This window comes from Mustela erminea, chromosome 6 (assembly GCF_009829155.1).
Source record: "Mustela erminea isolate mMusErm1 chromosome 6, mMusErm1.Pri, whole genome shotgun sequence".
In the NCBI taxonomy this organism is placed as follows: Eukaryota; Metazoa; Chordata; class Mammalia; order Carnivora; family Mustelidae; genus Mustela; species Mustela erminea.
In genome coordinates, this window is record NC_045619.1 from 101,766,160 (window position 1) to 101,784,920 (window position 18,761).

The 18,761-nt window shown below is 50.2% G+C and overlaps 2 protein-coding genes and 2 long non-coding RNA genes across 9 annotated transcripts; 2 read left to right on the plus strand and 2 right to left on the minus strand.

Annotated features, from left to right (window-relative positions):
* Positions 1-271: 271 nt before the first annotated feature.
* On the minus strand, positions 272-2,337 carry LOC116594086. Its single transcript, XR_004287047.1, has 3 exons — positions 1,933-2,337; positions 1,527-1,632; positions 272-749 (listed from the first exon to the last, which is right to left on the minus strand). It is a non-coding gene; the product is annotated as an uncharacterized LOC116594086 (long non-coding RNA).
* Positions 2,338-2,347: 10 nt separating this feature from the next.
* On the plus strand, positions 2,348-9,193 carry ING4 (inhibitor of growth family member 4). Of its 6 annotated transcripts, none has more exons than XM_032348981.1 (8): positions 2,348-2,455; positions 5,150-5,221; positions 6,892-7,058; positions 7,239-7,353; positions 7,516-7,624; positions 7,868-8,015; positions 8,277-8,338; positions 8,451-9,193. In XM_032348981.1, the coding sequence occupies exons 1-8, from the start codon at positions 2,419-2,421 to the stop codon at positions 8,488-8,490; spliced, it is 750 nt and encodes a 249-aa protein (XP_032204872.1). In that variant the 5' UTR covers positions 2,348-2,418; the 3' UTR covers positions 8,491-9,193. The 6 variants fall into 6 exon arrangements, with proteins under 6 accessions (XP_032204872.1, XP_032204873.1, XP_032204874.1 ...); XM_032348982.1 differs by having other exon boundaries at positions 7,519-7,624; XM_032348983.1 differs by having other exon boundaries at positions 7,239-7,344.
* Positions 2,887-9,943, minus strand: LOC116594085. The gene is made up of 4 exons (XR_004287046.1): positions 9,733-9,943; positions 6,447-6,581; positions 5,230-5,452; positions 2,887-2,974 (listed from the first exon to the last, which is right to left on the minus strand). It is a non-coding gene; the product is annotated as an uncharacterized LOC116594085 (long non-coding RNA).
* Positions 9,944-9,969: 26 nt separating this feature from the next.
* Positions 9,970-18,637, plus strand: ACRBP (acrosin binding protein). Its single transcript, XM_032348974.1, has 10 exons — positions 9,970-10,105; positions 10,433-10,651; positions 10,852-10,946; positions 11,439-11,556; positions 12,222-12,690; positions 13,188-13,320; positions 15,974-16,153; positions 16,276-16,443; positions 17,550-17,633; positions 18,281-18,637. The coding sequence occupies exons 1-10, from the start codon at positions 10,063-10,065 to the stop codon at positions 18,401-18,403; spliced, it is 1,632 nt and encodes a 543-aa protein (XP_032204865.1). The 5' UTR covers positions 9,970-10,062; the 3' UTR covers positions 18,404-18,637.
* The last annotated feature ends 124 nt before the right edge of the window (positions 18,638-18,761 follow it).

Below are 18,761 nucleotides of genomic sequence, written 5' to 3' on the forward strand. Positions count from 1 at the left end.
CGGCATTTTTATTTCCTTTTGTCCTTTTTATTTGTTTGTTTTTAAATCATGGCAGATTTCAGAGAAAAGAGAAAATGAAAAAAATCAGGAAACCAGTTGTTATAAAGCAATTTAAAATGAAGAAAAAAAAACCTTATGTACAAACCAAGGGGTGTTTTTAGAACCTTGTATAGAAATAAATTCGTGTAAAAGGATCAGAGGCAAGTGGAGCTGCTGATATGAGCGAGCATGGGAAGAAGATATCTGGGGAGAAGTTCAAGGACAGTACTAAGAATTTATACTAGCATGTGTATGTGTGAAGAGTGAGTGCTGTGTGATGAGAATCTTGTGTGTGTATCCCCAAGCATAGAAGACCACAGCTTCAATACTTAAAGTGAGATTCTGGTGTATGAGGGTTTCTACATACAAATCCTGTCATGGGGCCTGCGATGCCTAAGTATATGAGAGCAAGGTTTCAGTCATGTGTTCGTAAAACCAATAAGCTCCCCATGAAAGAAATGGGAGCATGGCCTCTTGAAATGGCCTGCACTCCTGCTTGAGCATCACCAGGCTCAGGGCTAATTCCTTGGCAGAGTGTGTACGTACATCTATCTGTTACCCATATCCATAGGTTGGCAGCAGCGGGTGCCATAACCAGAAACAAGTAACAATGCAGGACAGTTGTGCTTGAAAAGTAGAACATGGTCAGGAAACCTGGACTTCAGCTCTGGCTCTACCGCCAACCAATGTTTACCGGGAGGCTTCTTCAGCTGTTAATTAGAAGGGATGAGACTAGATCGCCTATGAGATTCCTTTTTTGAGAATTAAAAACCTTTAAGCACTGAAAATGTGACAAATGTCCAACATTGAATAACATGGCTATCTGCGTACTGCTGGACAACCATGCTCATGACCTGGAAGAATGTGGATAGGCCATGAAGTAATGCCCACTTAAGTTTTGGGCTCAGCCAGTCTCTTGGGTGGGCATCCAAGACCTCTCAGTCTGAGCTGTGACACAAATGTGTTATCTATGTTGAAATCCGTCAATGTCTGCTAGCTTCCTGAGTACTTTTTCCCTCACCAATTGCTGAAAATGCCCTGACGGCACTATCTTCACCACAGGTATTAGAACCAGAATCTACTCTTTTTAAGGATTCACTCACAATCATAGGAAGAACTCTATGAGGTAGGTACTACTAGTCTCATATGATAGAGAGGGACATAAACTCAGAAATTAAATTGCTTATCCAGGGGCACTTCGAGTGAAGTCATCTAGATCCAGCTGCAGTATCTTACCACTTAGTAGTAAACCTGAAGTTTCATCTTACCCTTCTTCACATGTTTGGTCTAAAGTAAGTGACTGAAAATCTTTCTTTAAAACCCTGCCCTCTGGCATTGATAAATACCACAAATGTGTGAGTTGGGGGGCAGGCAGACAACAGTCTCTAAAACGCTCTTAACTAACACCACTATTAAGGTATGGGCTTTGCGTTGTTTCCCTGGTGTGGGGGCAGCCTGTCATGCACTTGATTGAAAAAAGTCCTTACCGTGCTGTAGCTGAGTAGGATGACAGCTGGCCCAGTTGTGACAGAGCTCCATGCTCGTCCTCTCAGAATCATAGTGCTAGTTAAAAACATGAATCTCCATATAAAACTGGAAAACAAAAAGGGGGGTGGGTACCAAAACAAGGGGCAAGACCATAAGTACTATGTCATTTTATATGTGAGAATGTATTCGAGTGTGGAAGGACAGAAACCCTGACAAGTGTGAAGAATTACAGCTTTATTGTGTAAGTCTTTGTATTTATAAGAGTTTATAAATAATGAATTTCTTCCATGTTAAAAAAAAAATAATGCCGGGGAGCTGATGTTCTTGCGACTGAAAAGAAATGCGGAGGGTTTAAATCTCGCAACACAAGCTACACCTCCCCAACTTCGTTAAGAAAGTAGCTACCTTGAAGAAAGTCTGGATTCAGCCAGGACCTGCTGTGGTTACTAGATTAATGTCCTGCAAAAAGGAGAAAAGGCCCCCAGTCGCTAAAAAGGTATATTTATGGAATACTATCCTAAAGAGACAAGGGGGGTTTTTTGCCCCTCATAATTCACATCCTGGTTTTGGAGGGGAAAAAAAAGTTTGATAGGGAATGCAAAATGGCGACCCGCAGTGACGTCATGCCTGCTTCGGTCGCGTACCGGGCTTTCAGTAAGGGCGGAAGCGGGCTAAAGCCACCTCAGGCACCGCGGCACCGGCCGCCCCGGCTACCTACGCAAAAGGGAAAGTTTTAACGTCGGGCGGATGTGTCCCCGCGAATAATTTACTGAGGGCGGAAGCTCTCCTTTTAAGGGCGGAAAGGCTTCAACCCAACGATAACAGCTTCAGCGCCTGTTGCGTTTCAGTCACTTCCGGGGCGGATCGGAAGTTGCTTTGTTTTGCTTCAAGATGGCTGCGGGGATGTATTTGGAACATTATCTGGACAGTAAGAGCAGGCTGGAGGAGGGGGTCAGGGGTCATAGAGTGGCGGGGGGGATCGGGGCTGAGGAACTGTACGGCCCCGAAGTCCCGGTGGTCAGAAAGTCACAATTACGAAGGGGCTCCGTGAGAGAAAATATTGGAGGGTGTGAAGAAAGAGGGGGCGGGGCAGCAGGGTCAAGGCCTGGCTTTTGGGTGTAGAGGAGGGAGGGGCTGCGCGGTAGGGCTGAGGGGATGTCTCTTGAAGGGCTAATGGGCAGAGCTGGGAAGATATTTGCCGAGCCCATCTCCAGGGTCTCCAGCCTCAGGCTATTCACCGCCAACCGCCCCCCCCCCGCCCGATCGTTCAGGATCGGTCGTTTTAGTATATCACCCCCTGCCATTTGGAGCAACGACAAAGACCAGCTCGCAGCTCCTCCGCTCAGTTCTTTCTCAGAAGCGGTTTCTCATGGGGATCAGGGGTTGTGAATGACCACTGCAGATGGTAAACTGGAACGCTTCTCTTCTTGGAGTAAAGATCCATTTCCTATCATATGGAAATCTGGTGTTATGTTTATGCCATTTGTGTAAACCACCCCTTCACAAAGCCTGTCACTCTTATGCGCTTACATTGTCTTAGTGTTGGGAGTCATCCATTCATCCATTCATTTATTGAGGCCCTGCTCTGTGTCAGACATAATGGCAAGTACTGCGGAGATACCAAAATGAGTAAGACACAGACCCTGCTCTCAAGTGCTCATAGTCTAGGAGGAAACCGATTCTGCTAATAAATAATCATAAAACTGACAAGTGAAATAATAGAAATACGTCAGAAGGACACTTGGTAGCACTGGAGAAAGAGGGGCTAATTCCCTGGGGATGTAGGTAAGGCTATCACAGATTTGAAGATTGAGTGTTTATTTGCGAGGGTGGAGAAATAAAGGAAATTTCTGATTGGGGAAAGCACCAGCAAAGGTATTAAGGTGGGTTTGTGGCAGGTCAAGGAAAAGTGAAGTCAGAGTGCTTGATATATAGGACTCTAAGGTGCGAGATTGGGAAGTGAGGCTGGAAAGAGTTTGGGGCTAGATTGTGCAAGGTCTTTTAAGTCAAGCTAAGAGGCTTGCACTTTAGAGAGCATAAAGAACCAACAGATTTTAAAAACAGGTTTTAATAAAGGAAAACAACTGATGTATGATAAGTTCAGGTCTCAGAGAGTGACAGAAGTCTTGAAGAGCTAAAAGGACAACACTGATTGATTGACTGGTTGAGAGAGAAGGAAGAATCTAAGGTGACCCCTTGATTTCCTGCTAGGGAAGTGAGGTGGATATGATACCATCAGCAAGATAGGGAATCAGGAGTAACAACAATATACCTAATTCAGTTTAAACTTAAGCATAGGCATGGTAATTGTGAGAGTGAGTGAGATGGAGATCTTTCAGAGGATGTTAAAGAAGGTGGGAAAATGAGAGGATTAAAGTATAATCTCAAGAAAACATTAACATTAAAGGGACAGGCTAAAGAAACATCACTGTTGTAATTATCAGAAAGTATATAAGGAGATTTGGAATCCTAAGAGGAAGAAAGTTGCTGAAGGGAAGAAGATGGTGCCAACTGCTGCAGACATATTTGATAAGATAGGACCAATAACAGATCATTTGTAAGATCGGTAAGTCACTGGTGACTTAAAGTAATCTCAGTAAACTGGTGGTGGCAGACCTGATGTTATAGGTTAAAGCAGTGGAGGTATTTTAGAAGTTTGAAATGGAGTCATGGGAAGAGATTTTTCTTTCATGGAGAGACTTGAGTTATATATGCATGCATTCAAGTATTTATGGAACACCCTCTGTACACAAGTCATAGCAAAATAATAAGACAGATGTGTCCAGTCCTTTTGGAGGGCTAGGGAGATAGATACCAAATAACTGGTTGCACAATTCATGATTTAATTGCAGTTGGATAAGTGCCCAAAAGGGTAGAGCCAGAAAAACTTGACGGCATCATCAAGGGCACTTGGATTCTGAGAACTCGGAGTTGAACTGAAACTTGAGGAACGAACAGGAGTTTAGTAGGCCAAGAGGTGTGGTGGAGGTGGGACAAAGAATAAGCAGTCCTTCAGGACAGAAAGCAGCACGTGGAAAGCTGGGCAGCAGGACAAGCCCTGGCAAGTTGGGGGCACTCAGAGAAGGCCAGTCTGATGAGAGCAGACAGAGCACAAACGGGGAATGACCTGAGTCAAGGCTGGAGTAAGGCGAACATGGGCCAAAAAGTATAAAGTAGGAATAAGAGTTGTGTGAGAGGAAGTTACCAGATGGTTATAAAGAAGGAGGATGACTTAACGAGATTTGCATTTTTTAAGATGCTCTTCTGACTGTGATACAGAGAGCAGATTGGAAGTGTGTATGTTAAGAATGGAGGATACCAGGTGGGTATTTGGGTTGAGGGCAAGGAGTTTGGAGGGAATCAAGGAAAAGGAGGGGCTGATTGATTGAGGAAGGTCACTGAAGGGGCAAATGGTGGGAAAGCTGTGAAGAGATGACACAGTGAATCATGGAGAGATACAGACACAGCTTCCACTGAGAAGGGAATGATGAGTACTGTTCTGGATAAATCCAGCCATGCCAAGGAGGGACTCTTTTCCTGAGTCTCCTTTTGGATCTGTGCTTTAAAAGCAGCTATAAACCTATAAAGGGCTGTGGTTCTCAGTTTTTCTTCTTCTCCCTAGGTATCGAAAACCTCCCCTTTGAACTGCAGAGAAACTTTCAGCTCATGAGGGACCTGGACCAAAGAACAGAGGGTACGTACAGAGTAAGGAGTTTGTGTGTATAATGAATGTGTATGATTTTTTCTTTCTTCTGCTTGGTGTTATCATATCATCTGGTCTGATCTGGAAAACTGTGGCTTCTCTCTGACTCTCTTGCAATTCTTAAAAGGAGAGCAGTGAAGTTCTGCATTTCTAGATCAGCGTTTCCATAATAGAGTACTGCAGTAAGGCCTCAAGAATTCAAAGGTGCTCTGTTCTTGATATCTGCGAGAAGAATTGAAAAAGAAGTCAACTTGAGAATCGTTGCTATTCTCTGTATTCAGTAAATCTATAGAAAGACTAGGATGTTTCTACTCTGCTGGATTGTTAGTCATGGTGGTAGGGAAGTTCTTAAAAAGAGAGAGAGGAAAAAAAAAAAAGGAAAAGCTGCAATTAACAACAGGATCGCTACACTGTATTCTTCAACCTTAACAGAAGCTCTAGATACTATCTGTGGCCTTTCTTGGATGTTGAGCAAATCTGGCTGTATTGAGGCATTCACTTGGAGCCTGAGGCTACACTGCAGTGGTCAGATTGGTCTCTTCAAGGGCAAAGATGTCATCTGTTGGAGCCATGCCCCGTACCTGCTGAAGGATATATAAGTCTTACCTTCCATTCTTATGTAGCCATGCTCAAGGATGTAACAAGCTGGTGTTAGAAAACCTAAAGCTATGATATCAGTTACTCTGGGTAAGTTTACTCATGAAAAGGTGAACATCATGTAAAATCCTGGAGGTAGGCTCCCCTCTCCCCAACCCTGAGAACTGCCTGCCAAATCCTGAGAACCAGCTTGCTTCCTTTGTATCATAGTCCCTACTCTTAAGTTCACGCACAGGAAGACCGGTTGGGAGATTATCAAACTACATGCATTTTCAGCTTCCTCCAAAGGCCTCCCACGAAATGGGGCACAAACATAGTTGTACACAGATCCTTCCGGTTGTCTGTCATTGCACCACGTTACAGTCACTCTTGTCTCTTTTCATCGACATTTTTTATGAGTCCTACCAGAGAGCCGGCAGTAAGCATCTACAGTCTCAGTGTCTGGGGACATCGCCAGCCTTCCGGTATGAAAACATTCAGAGCAATGTCTTAAGATGAACACAGAAAAAGAGACGAGAAATACGAGCAGGTTGCAGACGATGAGCAAAGTAGGGTAGAAGAACTGTTACATAAATGAACTAGGGCCTAGTTTTAAACGATGAGTCACAGATGTACAGACCTGGAAGGCGGCCGCAGCAGATGACCCAGCCGGCTTCGCAGCACTCAGAGCTGGAATGTTTTTGAGACAAGAAATCCAGAAGCCTGTGAGACAAGATTCATGGTTCAAGAAGCACCAACCCTTTCAAAGCAGCATCTGCAGACAAGAACAAAAATATACTTCATATTAGTACGGTGTGCAAAGACTCCCCCCTCATTTTTCACTAATAAGTTCAGTTCCAACTATGGTAGCAATGTTTTCTGCACCTGAAGGCACCTTTAAAACAAATTCTGTCACTATGTTGCATTACTTGAGTAAATGGCGCAGTACCTATGAACTTTCAGGGCATTTTAGTTCCAAGGTTATGATGATGGTCAATGGAAAAGGCCCAAGAAACAAGAGGAAGAAGTGTGTTTCACGTAGCCACTCAGGGGCCTTTGTGACCAGGCCTCTGTCTCTGTTGTAGACCTGAAGGCTGAAATTGACAAGTTGGCCACTGAGTATATGAATAGCGCCCGCAGCCTGAGCTCCGAGGAAAAATTGGCCCTCCTCAAACAGATCCAGGAAGCTTATGGCAAGTGCAAGGAATTTGGTGACGACAAGGTGCAGCTTGCCATGCAGACCTATGAGATGGTATGGCCCTGTTCACGGCTCCCTACCTACCTCCCATCTAATCCTTGGGGTCCTAGACCCCTCCTTCAGCTGTGTCGGGATCTGTTTTGGGTCTCGGGAGATACATAGAATGTGCCTTAGCCTTATTTTCTTTGGCCTGAACCAGCCTTGTAGCTCTCTCTTTTCCTTCCTCGCACCTAGGTGGACAAACACATTCGGCGACTGGACACAGACCTGGCCCGTTTTGAGGCTGATTTGAAGGAGAAGCAGATTGAGTCCAGTGACTATGACAGCTCTTCTAGCAAAGGCAAAAAGAGTGAGGAGGGGGGCGGGGCCTGAGGAGGGGTGAGGATTCCGAGGGAGAAGCTGCCACCCTTGAGCTACCAGGGAGGGGCACCAGCTTGGAAGGAGGGGGAAGCAAGAAGACTTAACCCATCTTTCTGTCTCTCTGCCTTCTGGCTTTCCCCCTCTTTCCTAGAAGGCCGGACTCAAAAGGAGAAGAAAGCTGCCCGTGCTCGTTCCAAAGGAAAAAACTCAGATGAAGAAGCTCCCAAAGCTGCCCAGAAGAAGTTGAAACTTGTGCGCACGTGAGTGTACAGGGGGGGCACTTTGCCATGCGGTGTATTTTTTTCTCCTGTCCCGCACTCCCACCCCACACTGCCCCTTGCCACTCTCTCCATCTTCTGTGCCAGTAACTTCTCATCATCATTGTGGTATTTGCTGGATAGAGAAGAGACGCCACAAGTCACTTGCCCCTCCAGGATGTCTTTCTACCACCTCTGTAGCTTCCCTTTCTGCAGATGACACGTTCTCTTCCTCTCGGCATGCAGAAGTCCTGAGTATGGGATGCCCTCAGTGACCTTTGGCAGTGTCCATCCCTCTGATGTGTTGGATATGCCTGTGGATCCCAACGAACCCACCTATTGCCTTTGTCACCAGGTCTCCTATGGAGAGATGATTGGCTGTGACAACCCTGATGTGAGAACCAACCGTTTTGCCTCCAGATGGGGTTCTGGGGGCCACGAGGGAGCGGGTACAAGAGGGGAAAAAACGGTTGAATAGTGGGACTGCAGAATAAGAGGAAGGTGGAGTTGGTTGGCCTTGGGACCTCCAAGATTTCTCCAAAGGGACGGAATACGGGAACACTTCTGAGGAATCTGTGGAGGAAACTTCTTTTCTTTCCTCAGCCCCCTGCCCTGGGCCCCTGACTTCTGCTTCTTCCATCTTCCTCCTTTTCAGTGTTCCATCGAGTGGTTCCACTTTGCCTGTGTGGGGCTGACGACCAAGCCTCGGGGGAAGTGGTGAGTGAGAGAGTTGCGGCAGGCGCCGGGCTGCCCCTGAGCTGCATGGAGGAGGGCACCCCCTCTCACTCACTTTCTCCCTCCGCCTCTCTGTCACATTGTTCCTCTCTAGGTTCTGCCCACGCTGCTCCCAGGAACGCAAGAAGAAATAGATAGGGGCGATGGATTCCCACGGTTTCTTCCACATCCCTGGACCCAGGCTAGTGGGGAGAGGAAAGCCTGTGCTGGGGCTCGGGGGCTCAGGGAGAGTGGATGGCACAGTGTAGTCATCCCTTCTCCTCCCCTCTCCCCACTCCTGGTGCTGAGGCTGCATCCACACCCTGGTAGGGAGGGGTGCCACAGCCGCTAAACATCTGTGCTCTCATTGTCTGCCCCCCTCAGAGGGAAGTGGTCTTGCCCACTGTCCTTTTGCCTCTGTGCTGAGGTTGGTGCTGTATTTCCAAGGGATGGTCCTCTTCACTCCCCTTGCTTTGTATTTAAGGACTGGGGCAGTAGCATGGGGGCACTCCCTAGCCCTCCTGACTCCCTCCCCCTGTAGGGGGGGCTCTGGTGTGATAAACTCTCTTTGTTCTCTTCCTGCTTTTTACATGGTGGGGGCTCCCCAGAGCATCTGGGCTGTGGCCTTAGTTGAAGGGGCACCCCTTCCTCTGTGCCAAGAGGATTCATCCTGGCCTTGTGAATGGGAGAGGGGGCAAGGCGGAGTGCACGTAACTCACGTGTAAAGGAACTTGAGTAGGTGAATAAAAGCTATCCATGTTGGCCTGCTGTGTTTATTGTAGAGACTGTATTTTAGAACATGTGCTATCCATTTTGTTTGCATCGTCTGGGTTGGATTAGACGTGGGAGGAAGTAGAACAAGACATGGAACCAGAAGCGGTACCTCTGCACAAGAATCCACATCTCACCTGGGGAAAGACAGAGTTTGAGGGGGGAGGGTTGCCTCAGACCCGGGCTTTCCCAGACTTCTAAAATTATGCATCTTTTTTCCATAAAGCATCATTCACTTAATTTCCAATAAATGTGTATTTGTGTTTTATGCATGTACTATTAGATTAGCTTGATTTCTTATTTTAAACACAACACAGAAAAGCATTTTTCCCTTGTGCCAATGCCTTGTCTTGCTTGTGTCCCCCTGGGAAACCACTTCCTCAGACTGAACCACCAGGTGGAATCCTGAGCACCTCCTCACCTGAACCTGCTTGTTTCCTCTTTTGGCTCATTTCTTACGTGGAGGCTCCCTCTAGTTCCTACCCAGGTGGACCCTGGCTTTCCCGTACACTCCATCCCTGCCTGCCCCAGAATCCTGCCTACATTCCTGTCCAGGCCTCACCAACCGTGGGCAGATTGGTTCTCCAGACCCAGGTTTTGTCATGTGTAAGAGAGGGATAACGTACCCACTTGCTGGGACTACCTCGGGAATGAAACAGGGTAATACAAAGAACAACACGGGGCCTACTCCGTCGAAGGTCATGGGTCAGTGATAGTTTTTGCCGTCACTTCCCCCCGGGGGAGGGATATGACTCGCGTGAGGACCCTTACACCCCAGGCCAGCGCAGTGAACCCCGAGCGCGCGGCAGTTCCCGCGGCCCCGCCCCCGGCCCTTTGTGACGTCAGCGCCGCACCTTCTACTCCCCCGTCGGCGAGCCCGCGCCCGCCGGCTCTCTCTGGCTTGGCCCGTTAGAGGCCGCTTTGGTCCGGGAAACGCGGGCGGATCGACTGGGGCCATGAGGAAGCTAGCCGCTGGCTTCCTTCTCTTACTCCTCGAGGGTGAGAGCTTCCCGTCTGCCCGAGCAGTGTCTGCCTTCCGGGGTTCAGTCCTCCACCTCCCAAGAGCCCATGCTTTAAGGTTTCGAAACGCCTTCTCAGGGTGGTCGTCTTGGCTTTGCTCCTTGGCTTCTGGGGTCAGACCTTAGCCTCTGCCCCAGGAATCTCGTCACCCTAATCCGCTGGGATCTCCGGCGAGACGCCTCCCCGGCCCCGCACACCCTCCCCCCGCCCCCCCGCTTGCTGATTTCCACGGGGTCCGCTTGCCAGTCGGTCTGTCCAGGAACCCCAAGCCGGTATTGGAGTTCGGTCTGTTTCCCTGCCCCGCAGTGCTGCTCCTGCTTCTGCCACCTGCCCCAGCCCAGGATTCAATTTCGGCCTCCACTCCAGGCAGCCCTCTCTCTCCCACCGAGTATGAACGCTTCTTCGCACTGCTGACCCCGACCTGGAAAGCAGAGACCACCTGCCGTCTCCGTGCAACGCACGGCTGCCGGAATCCCACCCTCGTCCAGCTGGACCAATATGAAAATCATGGCTTGGTGCCCGACGGTGAGGGCCAGACTAGTGGGGCAGCCCTGTGCTTGCTGGGGTCTGTGCTCGCTTGAGTCAGGAAGGGTATGGCCTGCTCCTTACCCTGAGGCCATATTCTCCACTCTGTAGACCCAAGGAGCCCACTGACCCTCCCCCTCAGGAAGGGAGTTCCCCTCCACTTCTGTGTGTTCACCTTCTCCACCCTTGCCTATTCTCAGGCGCTGTCTGCTCTGACCTCCCTTATGCCTCCTGGTTTGAGTCCTTCTGCCAGTTTACTCAATATCGGTGCTCCAACCACGTCTACTACTCTAAGGTGAGGGCCCGGACGTTGTCTTTGGCGTCAAGGACCACAGAGAGGTGGAAAGGGTGAAGCGTTGAGGAAGGGCTCCAGCAGAGCCATCCTGAGATCCTTCCTCCCTGCCACTTTGCCAATCCTTTACTCACATTCCATAGGAGTACAGCCTCACCTTGGGCGTTCAGACGGTCGGAACCATCTCGTTCCAGCAAGAGAAGTAGGGAAGAGGGAAGGGAAGAGGCAAAGGGACAAGCCCCCCTTGCTTCTAACACTTGAATGATCTCATTCAAGTCAAACACAAGAGTGAAGGCAGAGGTGTGGCCCAGACATGGAGTCTTATCTCACAGGGGAACCCTTTCTCGGGTCTAGAGGGTTCTACCAGGGAACATATCCCTTCATCCCTGCCCAGCAACTGAGAGAGAGGAGATGCCGGAAAAGGACTGAGCCGGAAGCTGGAGTAGAAGTCTGTCCTATGGGAAAGGCATGCCCACTGTCTCTCTCTCCTTACAGAGGGTCCGCTGCTCCCAGCCAGTCTCGATCCTCTCTCCCAACACTATCAAGGAGATTGACGCTTCCTCTGATGTCCCTCCCACCACAATGACCTCCCCCCTTTCATCTCACATCACAGGTGAGACCCTTCCAGTACCGGTGAGGCTGCCTCCAAGCCCTTCCAGAAATCCCAGAGCCCAGGACTTTAGGTGTTGGGGGTCAGGAGGGAATGGGGAAGAATGTTGAACAGGGCTGGGGGGTGGGGGGCACTGGCAGCACACAGCCAGTTACAAAAGGTGGGAGACTGCTTTTTTATGAGTACGAGGTGGGGCTTTCCCCAGCCCAGAGTATTTTCTGACAGTGCTTACAATTCTAGGAAAATTTGCTTTTCTCAGCTCCCCAGAATATTCCTGCATCTGGACGTCCTCTGGGACTTTCAAAAGCCGCCATCTTCACCCTAGAAAGGGTTCCTTGCTAGCTATTCAGCATCTTTGGAGTTTCCTAAGTGAGAGGGACAAAAGGTGGGATTTGAGGTGGGAGTTAGGGAAGAGGAGCCCTTGTCAGGGAGATGGAAAGGAGAACCACGATTGCCATAATCACCATGGCAATTTTTTTTTAATTTTGATATTCGTATTCTTCCCCGTGTCTTTTAGACTCGACTGTGTGAATAAATGTCATTTAGGCTGCTTTCTTGTGCCTTTGTGTTTCTGTGTGTGTCCCTCTGTAACAAAGACCCTCGGGGGCCAGAAGCATGACTATTCCTTTCCATTTTTCTTTCTCGGTCCTTCCCAAACCCTTCTGCAGCCACAGAACGACAGGCCTTCCAGCCCTGGCCGGAGAGGCTTAACAACAACGTGGAGGAGCTGCTACAGTCCTCCCTCTCCTTGGGGGGCCAGGAGCAAGGGCAGGAGCGCAAGCAGGAGCAAGGACAGGAGCGCAAGCAGGAGCAAGGGCAGGAACACAAGCAGGAGGAAGGACAGGAGCAAGAAGAGCAAGAGGAGGAGCTGGAGGAGGAGGGAAAGCAAGAGGAAGGCCAAGGGGCGGAGGAGGGACTGGAGTCAGTGGCTGGGCTGCAGACAGACCCAGAGCTCAAGTTCCAGTCTGAATTCGTGTCTTCCAACCCTTTCTCCTTCACTCCCCGGGTGCGGGAAGTGGAGTCCACTCCCATGATGATGGAGAACATCCAGGAGCTCATTCGATCAGCCCAGGAAATGGATGAAATGAATGATCTGTATGATGAAGAACCCGTCTGGAAAAAACCAACCCGTGACAGGTACAGGCAGTTCTGACCACCCCTCCCCCCGCCCCACCTGCCGACCCCAGCCACCAGCCCTATCCCCACTGCTGCCTTTTTTGGGGGGGAGGAGAAACTGCCTTTCCCAGCTTCCAAGACCCACTCAGACATGCTTAGACTTCAGGCGTGCCTAGCAACTGTCTGCCTCACCTGCTCTGTCACCATCATTTAGCACTGCCTTAGACACCCGTTCTCCACGTGATGGAGTGCCACTGACCCTGGACCTGGGCCTGGGTTCTGGTCTTGTCTCTGCCCCTGATTAGCACTTCAGCTTTGGGGAAGATTACTTCCCCTTCCTGGACCTCAGTTCCTCCTTTGTAAAAGGAGGCAGTTGGTCTGAAGGCCTCTAGGGCCTCATGGCCATGCTGAATGTGTGTGACTGAGACCAGACACCAAGGGGAGGAGCAAAGAATGGATGTGGCTTTCAACCTCAGCCCTCCGGCCCGTCCCCACCAGCCTGCACCGTCTTCTTGCAGCCTCCTGCAGATGCCCCACGTGGAGGCCTTGCTGGTGCTGTGCTACTCGATTGTGGAGAACACCTGTACCATAACCCCCACAGCCAGGGCCTGGCAGTACATAGAGGAGGAGATCCTTGGTTTTGGGAAGCCGGTATGTTTGCAATGCTTCTTAATGGATACATGCTCATTGGCCATCCTCTGAGCCCGGCACTATGCTGGGCCTTGAGAGTGTGGGAGAGAGGCAGGGATGCAGAAAGCATAAGGCATCATTGGAGAGAGTCTCTGCATGAGAATCCCTTCTTTGGGAGGACATCTCCAGCTCACCTTCAAAGATGAAGGCCCAAGACCTCGTCTGGAATCCAATACCTGTCCAGAGTTCATTCTTCATCTCTCTGAGCTGTTAGGCTTGAATTCCCTCCTTAGATAGGTCATCCATCTTCAATACTTGGCTTCGCTTTGGATGCAGCTCTCCTTTCCAAAGGGGTCATAGATCCCATTCCAAGGATCGGTAGAGGGATCCCAGGCTCGGTGTGCCCTCAGCACCCAGCGAGTCCTATTCCCAGGAAGGAATTCTGTAGATTTTCAAATAAGACAAGTTAGCAAACTTGTCTTTGCTAACTTCAACCATTTGTTCAGTATTGCATAGTGTCAAGCCCAGAGGATGGCCAATGAGCAAGTTAGATAATTGATTTTTTAGTACAGCATACCAATTCCATACTAGGTACTTGAGATGTCGGTGATGAGTAAAATAGAGCTAGTCATCTTTAGTGGGAGAGGCAGATGAGGAAACAGGCAGAATAGTGTGATGGATAAAGGCAGCCATGGATTAGTGCATAGTCCAGAGGCAGCAGATGGGGGTCCCCACGGTCCATGTTTGGAGGAGTAGAGAATTCTTAGAGGAACTGAGGTTTAAAACAGAGACCTGAAAATGAAAGATGTTTTACAGGCAAAGGAAGGGGCTTTGGTAGAGGTTCCTGCCAGAGGGAGTAGTAGGGCACCAAGAACGGTCATGCTGCTCCCACCCTTAAGAGGTCCAAGAATCATGAGGGATTCTGTAGCATTATAAAAGTAGTATACAGTAGTGTTGGAAAGAGAGTTTTTAAAAATTATGTTTTAATTTTTTATCTTTAAAGATTTTATTTTGAGAGAGAGAGAACACAAGCAGGAGGAGTGGGAGAGGGAGAAGCAGGCTCCCTGCTCAGCAGGGAGCCTGATGTGGGGCTTGATCCCGGGACCCCGGGATCATGACCTGCGCTGAAGGCAGACACTGAACGACTGAGCTACCCAGGTGGCCCCGAGACTTGTTTTGTTTTGTTTTGTTTTGTTTTGAGTGTAGGAAGTTCAAGAGTCACAGAGAGTTCCCTAGATATCAGGGTTCGTTACAGGACCAGTCAGGAGCCCATTTTAACCTGGAGCAGAGTGGCAGGAGATGAGAGTCCAAGGTTAGGAAGAGTCCTAAGGGGAAAAATCTCAAACAGCAGTTTGGGACATTTGTATCGAACTTGGTATGAAAAGCTAACTCGGTAACGATCTTGAATCAGGGACATGATGCTGCTCCCTATGTGCTGGTATGAGTAAGCAAGGTGACATGAGAAATTCTGTGCACTGTGACGTGGGTACCCATGCGTGACTAGGGGCGGATAGCACTGACGGGAGGTGATGGTTAGCAAGCCCCGCCCAAGAATGGGGAGGAAGCCCAGTAGGGGTGCAGACCCCAGTTAGGAGATGGGTAACTCCGCTCTGAAGAATGTCTTCCAAGAACTGGGAGGAGGGTAGGGACAACTGGGAATTGGCTGGGACAGAGTTCTGCCATCTATTAGACGTGTGGTTCTGAGCAGGTTACTCGGCGTCAACCGAGCCCGTTCCCTCATCAGGCAGTGGGAGATGTTTCTCATACCCAGGCTAGTATAGGGCTCTGGTGAAGGCTAACAGAGGCAAGAGCATTTATGGCCGTGGTGCCTAGCACTGTGTGGACTTTAGATATTAGCATTATCATTAGCAGAGAGAAGGAGAGAAAGAGAAGGTCATGAGTCCTTTTCAGAACCTAAGTTAGGAGTAATTGTAAATCTTTTTTAAAAAATTGGGGGCACCTGGGTGGCACAGTTGGTTAAGTGTCTATCTTTGGCTCAGGCCATGATCTCAGGGTCCTGGGATCGAGCCCCCTTTTCAGCGGGAAGTCTGCTTCTCCCTCTGCCTCTGCCCCTCCCCACTTCCGCACTCATCCACTCTCTCTCTCAAATAAATAATTTTTTAAAGATTTTATTATTTATTTGACAGAGAGAGACACAGTGAGAAAGGGAACACAGGCAGCAGGAATGGGAGAGAGAGGAGCAGGCTTCCCACTGAGCAGGGAGCCTGACATGGGGCTTGATCCCAGGACCCTGAGATCACGACCTGAGCCGAAGGCAGGCACATAACAACTGAGCCACCCAGGTGCCCCTCAAATAAATAAAATCTTTAAAAAAAAAGAAAAAGGAGTAATTATAGGTCACCTGGTGGTAGACACCTGTCGGGTACTTGGCAATGAGGATTTGGAGCTCGGGCAAGAAATGGGAACAGGTGATAAAGATTTGGGTGTTGCCTGCAGAAAGGTGAAGGTTCTTTGGGAGTAAACACATCATCCAAGAAGTGGGTGAAGAGTTAGAGCGCTGAGGAGAGGTTCTAGAGGAGCCTTTGGGGAGGGAGCAGGGAAGAAAGCCAGAGAAGCCTTCTGAAGAGCCTTCATGCAAAGACATTCTGCGGGGACAGCTCCGCAGGGCTGAAAGTGTCTCAGCCTCAGTCTGTCAACCACACTCCTGCCCCAGGTCTGTGACAGCCTTGGGCGGCGACACACAGCCACCTGTGCCCTCTGTGACTTCTGCTCCCTGAAGCTGGAACAGTGCCACTCGGAGGCGGTCCTGCAGCGACAGCTGTGTGACAGCTCACACAAAACACCCTTCATCAGCCCTTTGCTCATAGCCCAGAGCATGTCCATCGGTACCCAGGTACCTAGACGGGCAGCCCGCAGTGGGGGAGGCCTCGGGCTCTAGGCAGGACTGGGCAGCAGGAAGGGAGGTCTGCAGGGGAGCTGGGGGCATGCACCTCTCCCCTGTCCCTTGTGCTACAGGTAGGGACCCCAACATCAGGCCGCTTCTATGGGCTGGATATGTATGGTGGGCTCCGCATGGACTTCTGGTGTGCCCGGCTGGCCACCAAGGGCTGTGAAGATATCCGAGTGTCCGGCTGGCTCCAGACTGAGTTCCTTAGCTTCCAGGACGGGGATTTCCCCACCAAGGTCAGCGCCTTTCCCCGAGGCTCAACCCTACCCAACTATCCCCATTCCTTCCAGTGATTTGCTCCAAGTAGCCCTAAGATGTGCAAGGGGAGGCTAGGCCTCTGGCTTCTGGGAAACCAGTCCTCACTGAGCCTCCTGCCTCTTTCCAGTAGACACCCTTCCATCCCCCCTTCCTCCTCTCAAAAAGAAAAGGGGAAAAAAAGGTTTGTGTTTGTTAAAGGAGTAGGAATCAGAGGAGTGGGAGAGCATGGGACGGGGAGGCAGGAGACAGAGCTTCTGATCCCAGCTCTGCAGGGTCCCTGCTGAGGGCCTTGGGTCAAGCCACTTCCCACACTGGCCCAAAGTGAGACTCACCTCTACAGGTGAGCCAGTATGACAGGCTCCTTGACCTAGGTTCCAGCACTTTCCCTGCTCAGTAGAATCAACTTTGCTCCCCCTCTCCCCAGAGTGTCCTCCCCTGTAGCTCCAGGGGACTATTGACTGATAGCCAGGTCCCTCTCTCCTATGGTTTAGGAGGAAAAATCAAGGCCAGGAAAAGCCGGGCAGCTTAAGAAAGGGTTGGTAGCTGAGATGAGGGGCCCCTGCACAGCCCTTATCCCTGGGGCTGAGGAGAGGTCCTGGAGGAGCCTCTGGATCTAGAAAGGGTCTCAGAGATCATCCCTCCTCCTCCCCTGGATTTACAGATGGGGAGGCGAGGTCCACAGAGGGAAGTGATTCACCCAGGTTCACTCATGAGAGATTCTTCCCCCTTCTCCCTCACTTGGCCATCACTAGAAGGATCCCTGAGACTGGACCCCTGATGGAGCCCTGTTCCCATGCCCTGGTCCTCAGCTGCTTCCCCAGCAAACTGACGAGCAGGGCAGCCACTTAATTCTCCAGCTCCTGGCTTCTTTTCAGCACCGAACTGTGACTTGAGGGTGGGGCAGGAAAGACAAAGGGGACAGAGACCTAGTCCTCAGAGAGGGGCACTGCAGGTGTGGAAGGTCTGGTTCTCAAAGGCTCTACCCCTGGCCCTGGTTCAGCCATTATGGGCTCTGTCTGGAGGACTGGTGTGTTAGCAGGCTTCTGATGTCTCCCCACCTCTCCATTCCTGGCTCCTGGCTTAGATTTGTGACACAGACTATGTACAATATCCAAACTACTGTGCCTTCAAAAGCCAACAGTGCCTCATGAGAAGCCGTGACCGGAAGGTGAGTCCCTCACCCCGCCCCCTCCTCCTTTCATCCCCTTCAACGGCCACCAGAGGGGGGTCTATTCTGAGCACGCAAGTCCATGAAAACACACACACACACACACACACACACACACACACACACACACACACACACACACCCCACTCTGCTCTGAGCAACAGGAGAATAGTTCCTTGCTTGCATCCCTGGGCTGAGGCCTCCACCAAAGCCCTCTCTTCATCTCCCTCCTGTCTTGGAGTAAGTGAAGCCCTTCCAGGCAGAGATGGCAGCCCGGTAAAGGTGGGGAGGGGGTCCAGGAGGGATGCTGCAAACAAAAGGAGAGGGCACCCCAGCGAGAATCCCCAGCTGGGCTGGGCATTGTATATTGAGGTCTCTGGCTTGCCTCTGGCTCTTACTCACCAAGAGTCTGGAATAAGTTACTTCCTCTTCCATCCTTAGCCTCCTCGCTTCTTAAAGGAGAGGCTGGGCTACTTGGTGTCTCTTGCAGCCTTAAAAACCCACATCTGTTTCCTCTCTGCTTCCACTGCCCTGTGCCCATCCCCACTTGTCTCTGGTGCTTGTGGGACCAATGCCACTTCCCCACCTCGGCGCCTCTGCCTCCTGGGCTCTGTGACACAGACTATGTGTCCCTGATCCCCGGGTAGGTGTCCCGCATGAGATGTCTGCAGAACGAGACTTACAGTGTGTTGAGCCTGGCCAAAAGTGAGGACCTTGTGCTGCGATGGAGCCAGGAATTTAGCACCTTGACTCTAGGCCAAGCCGGATGAGCTGGGGTCCGTCCTATCTCCACCCCAGCCTGACCTTTCCACATTCCGTTGCTTTTAGACCCCATCTGTCAGTTTGCTTCCTGGCTGCCCCTTACAGGTCTCTTACCCTTATGGGTCTCTTACCTGGTCTCTTACTCACATTTTCCTTGGGTTGGGGCAGCAGTCCCAGAGAGACCCATGATGGGAACTCCACCCGCCTTAAAGGATGTCTTTACATAAAGTGTTTATTTTCAACCTGTGTGGCCTACTTTGGTTCCGATCCCATCCTCAGCACTGTGGTCCTGCCCCATGGGAACCAACACCAACCCCTGAGATTTATGGATCCTTCTGCAGATGAAAGGGCCTCAGGGATGGTGCT

Excerpts from the sequence above, each read along its gene's own strand:
- ING4 (XM_032348981.1), top strand. The coding sequence starts at position 2,419 with ATGGCTGCGGGGATGTATTTGGAACATTATCTGGACA. Across the intron at positions 7,625-7,867 it reads AAGTTGAAACTTGTGCGCAC|AAGTCCTGAGTATGGGATGC; the intron begins GTGAGTGTACAG and ends CTCGGCATGCAG. Across the intron at positions 8,339-8,450 it reads ACCAAGCCTCGGGGGAAGTG|GTTCTGCCCACGCTGCTCCC; the intron begins GTGAGTGAGAGA and ends GTTCCTCTCTAG.
- ACRBP (XM_032348974.1), top strand. The coding sequence starts at position 10,063 with ATGAGGAAGCTAGCCGCTGGCTTCCTTCTCTTACTCCTCGAGG. Across the intron at positions 10,652-10,851 it reads TCATGGCTTGGTGCCCGACG|GCGCTGTCTGCTCTGACCTC; the intron begins GTGAGGGCCAGA and ends GCCTATTCTCAG. Across the intron at positions 11,557-12,221 it reads CCTTTCATCTCACATCACAG|CCACAGAACGACAGGCCTTC; the intron begins GTGAGACCCTTC and ends ACCCTTCTGCAG.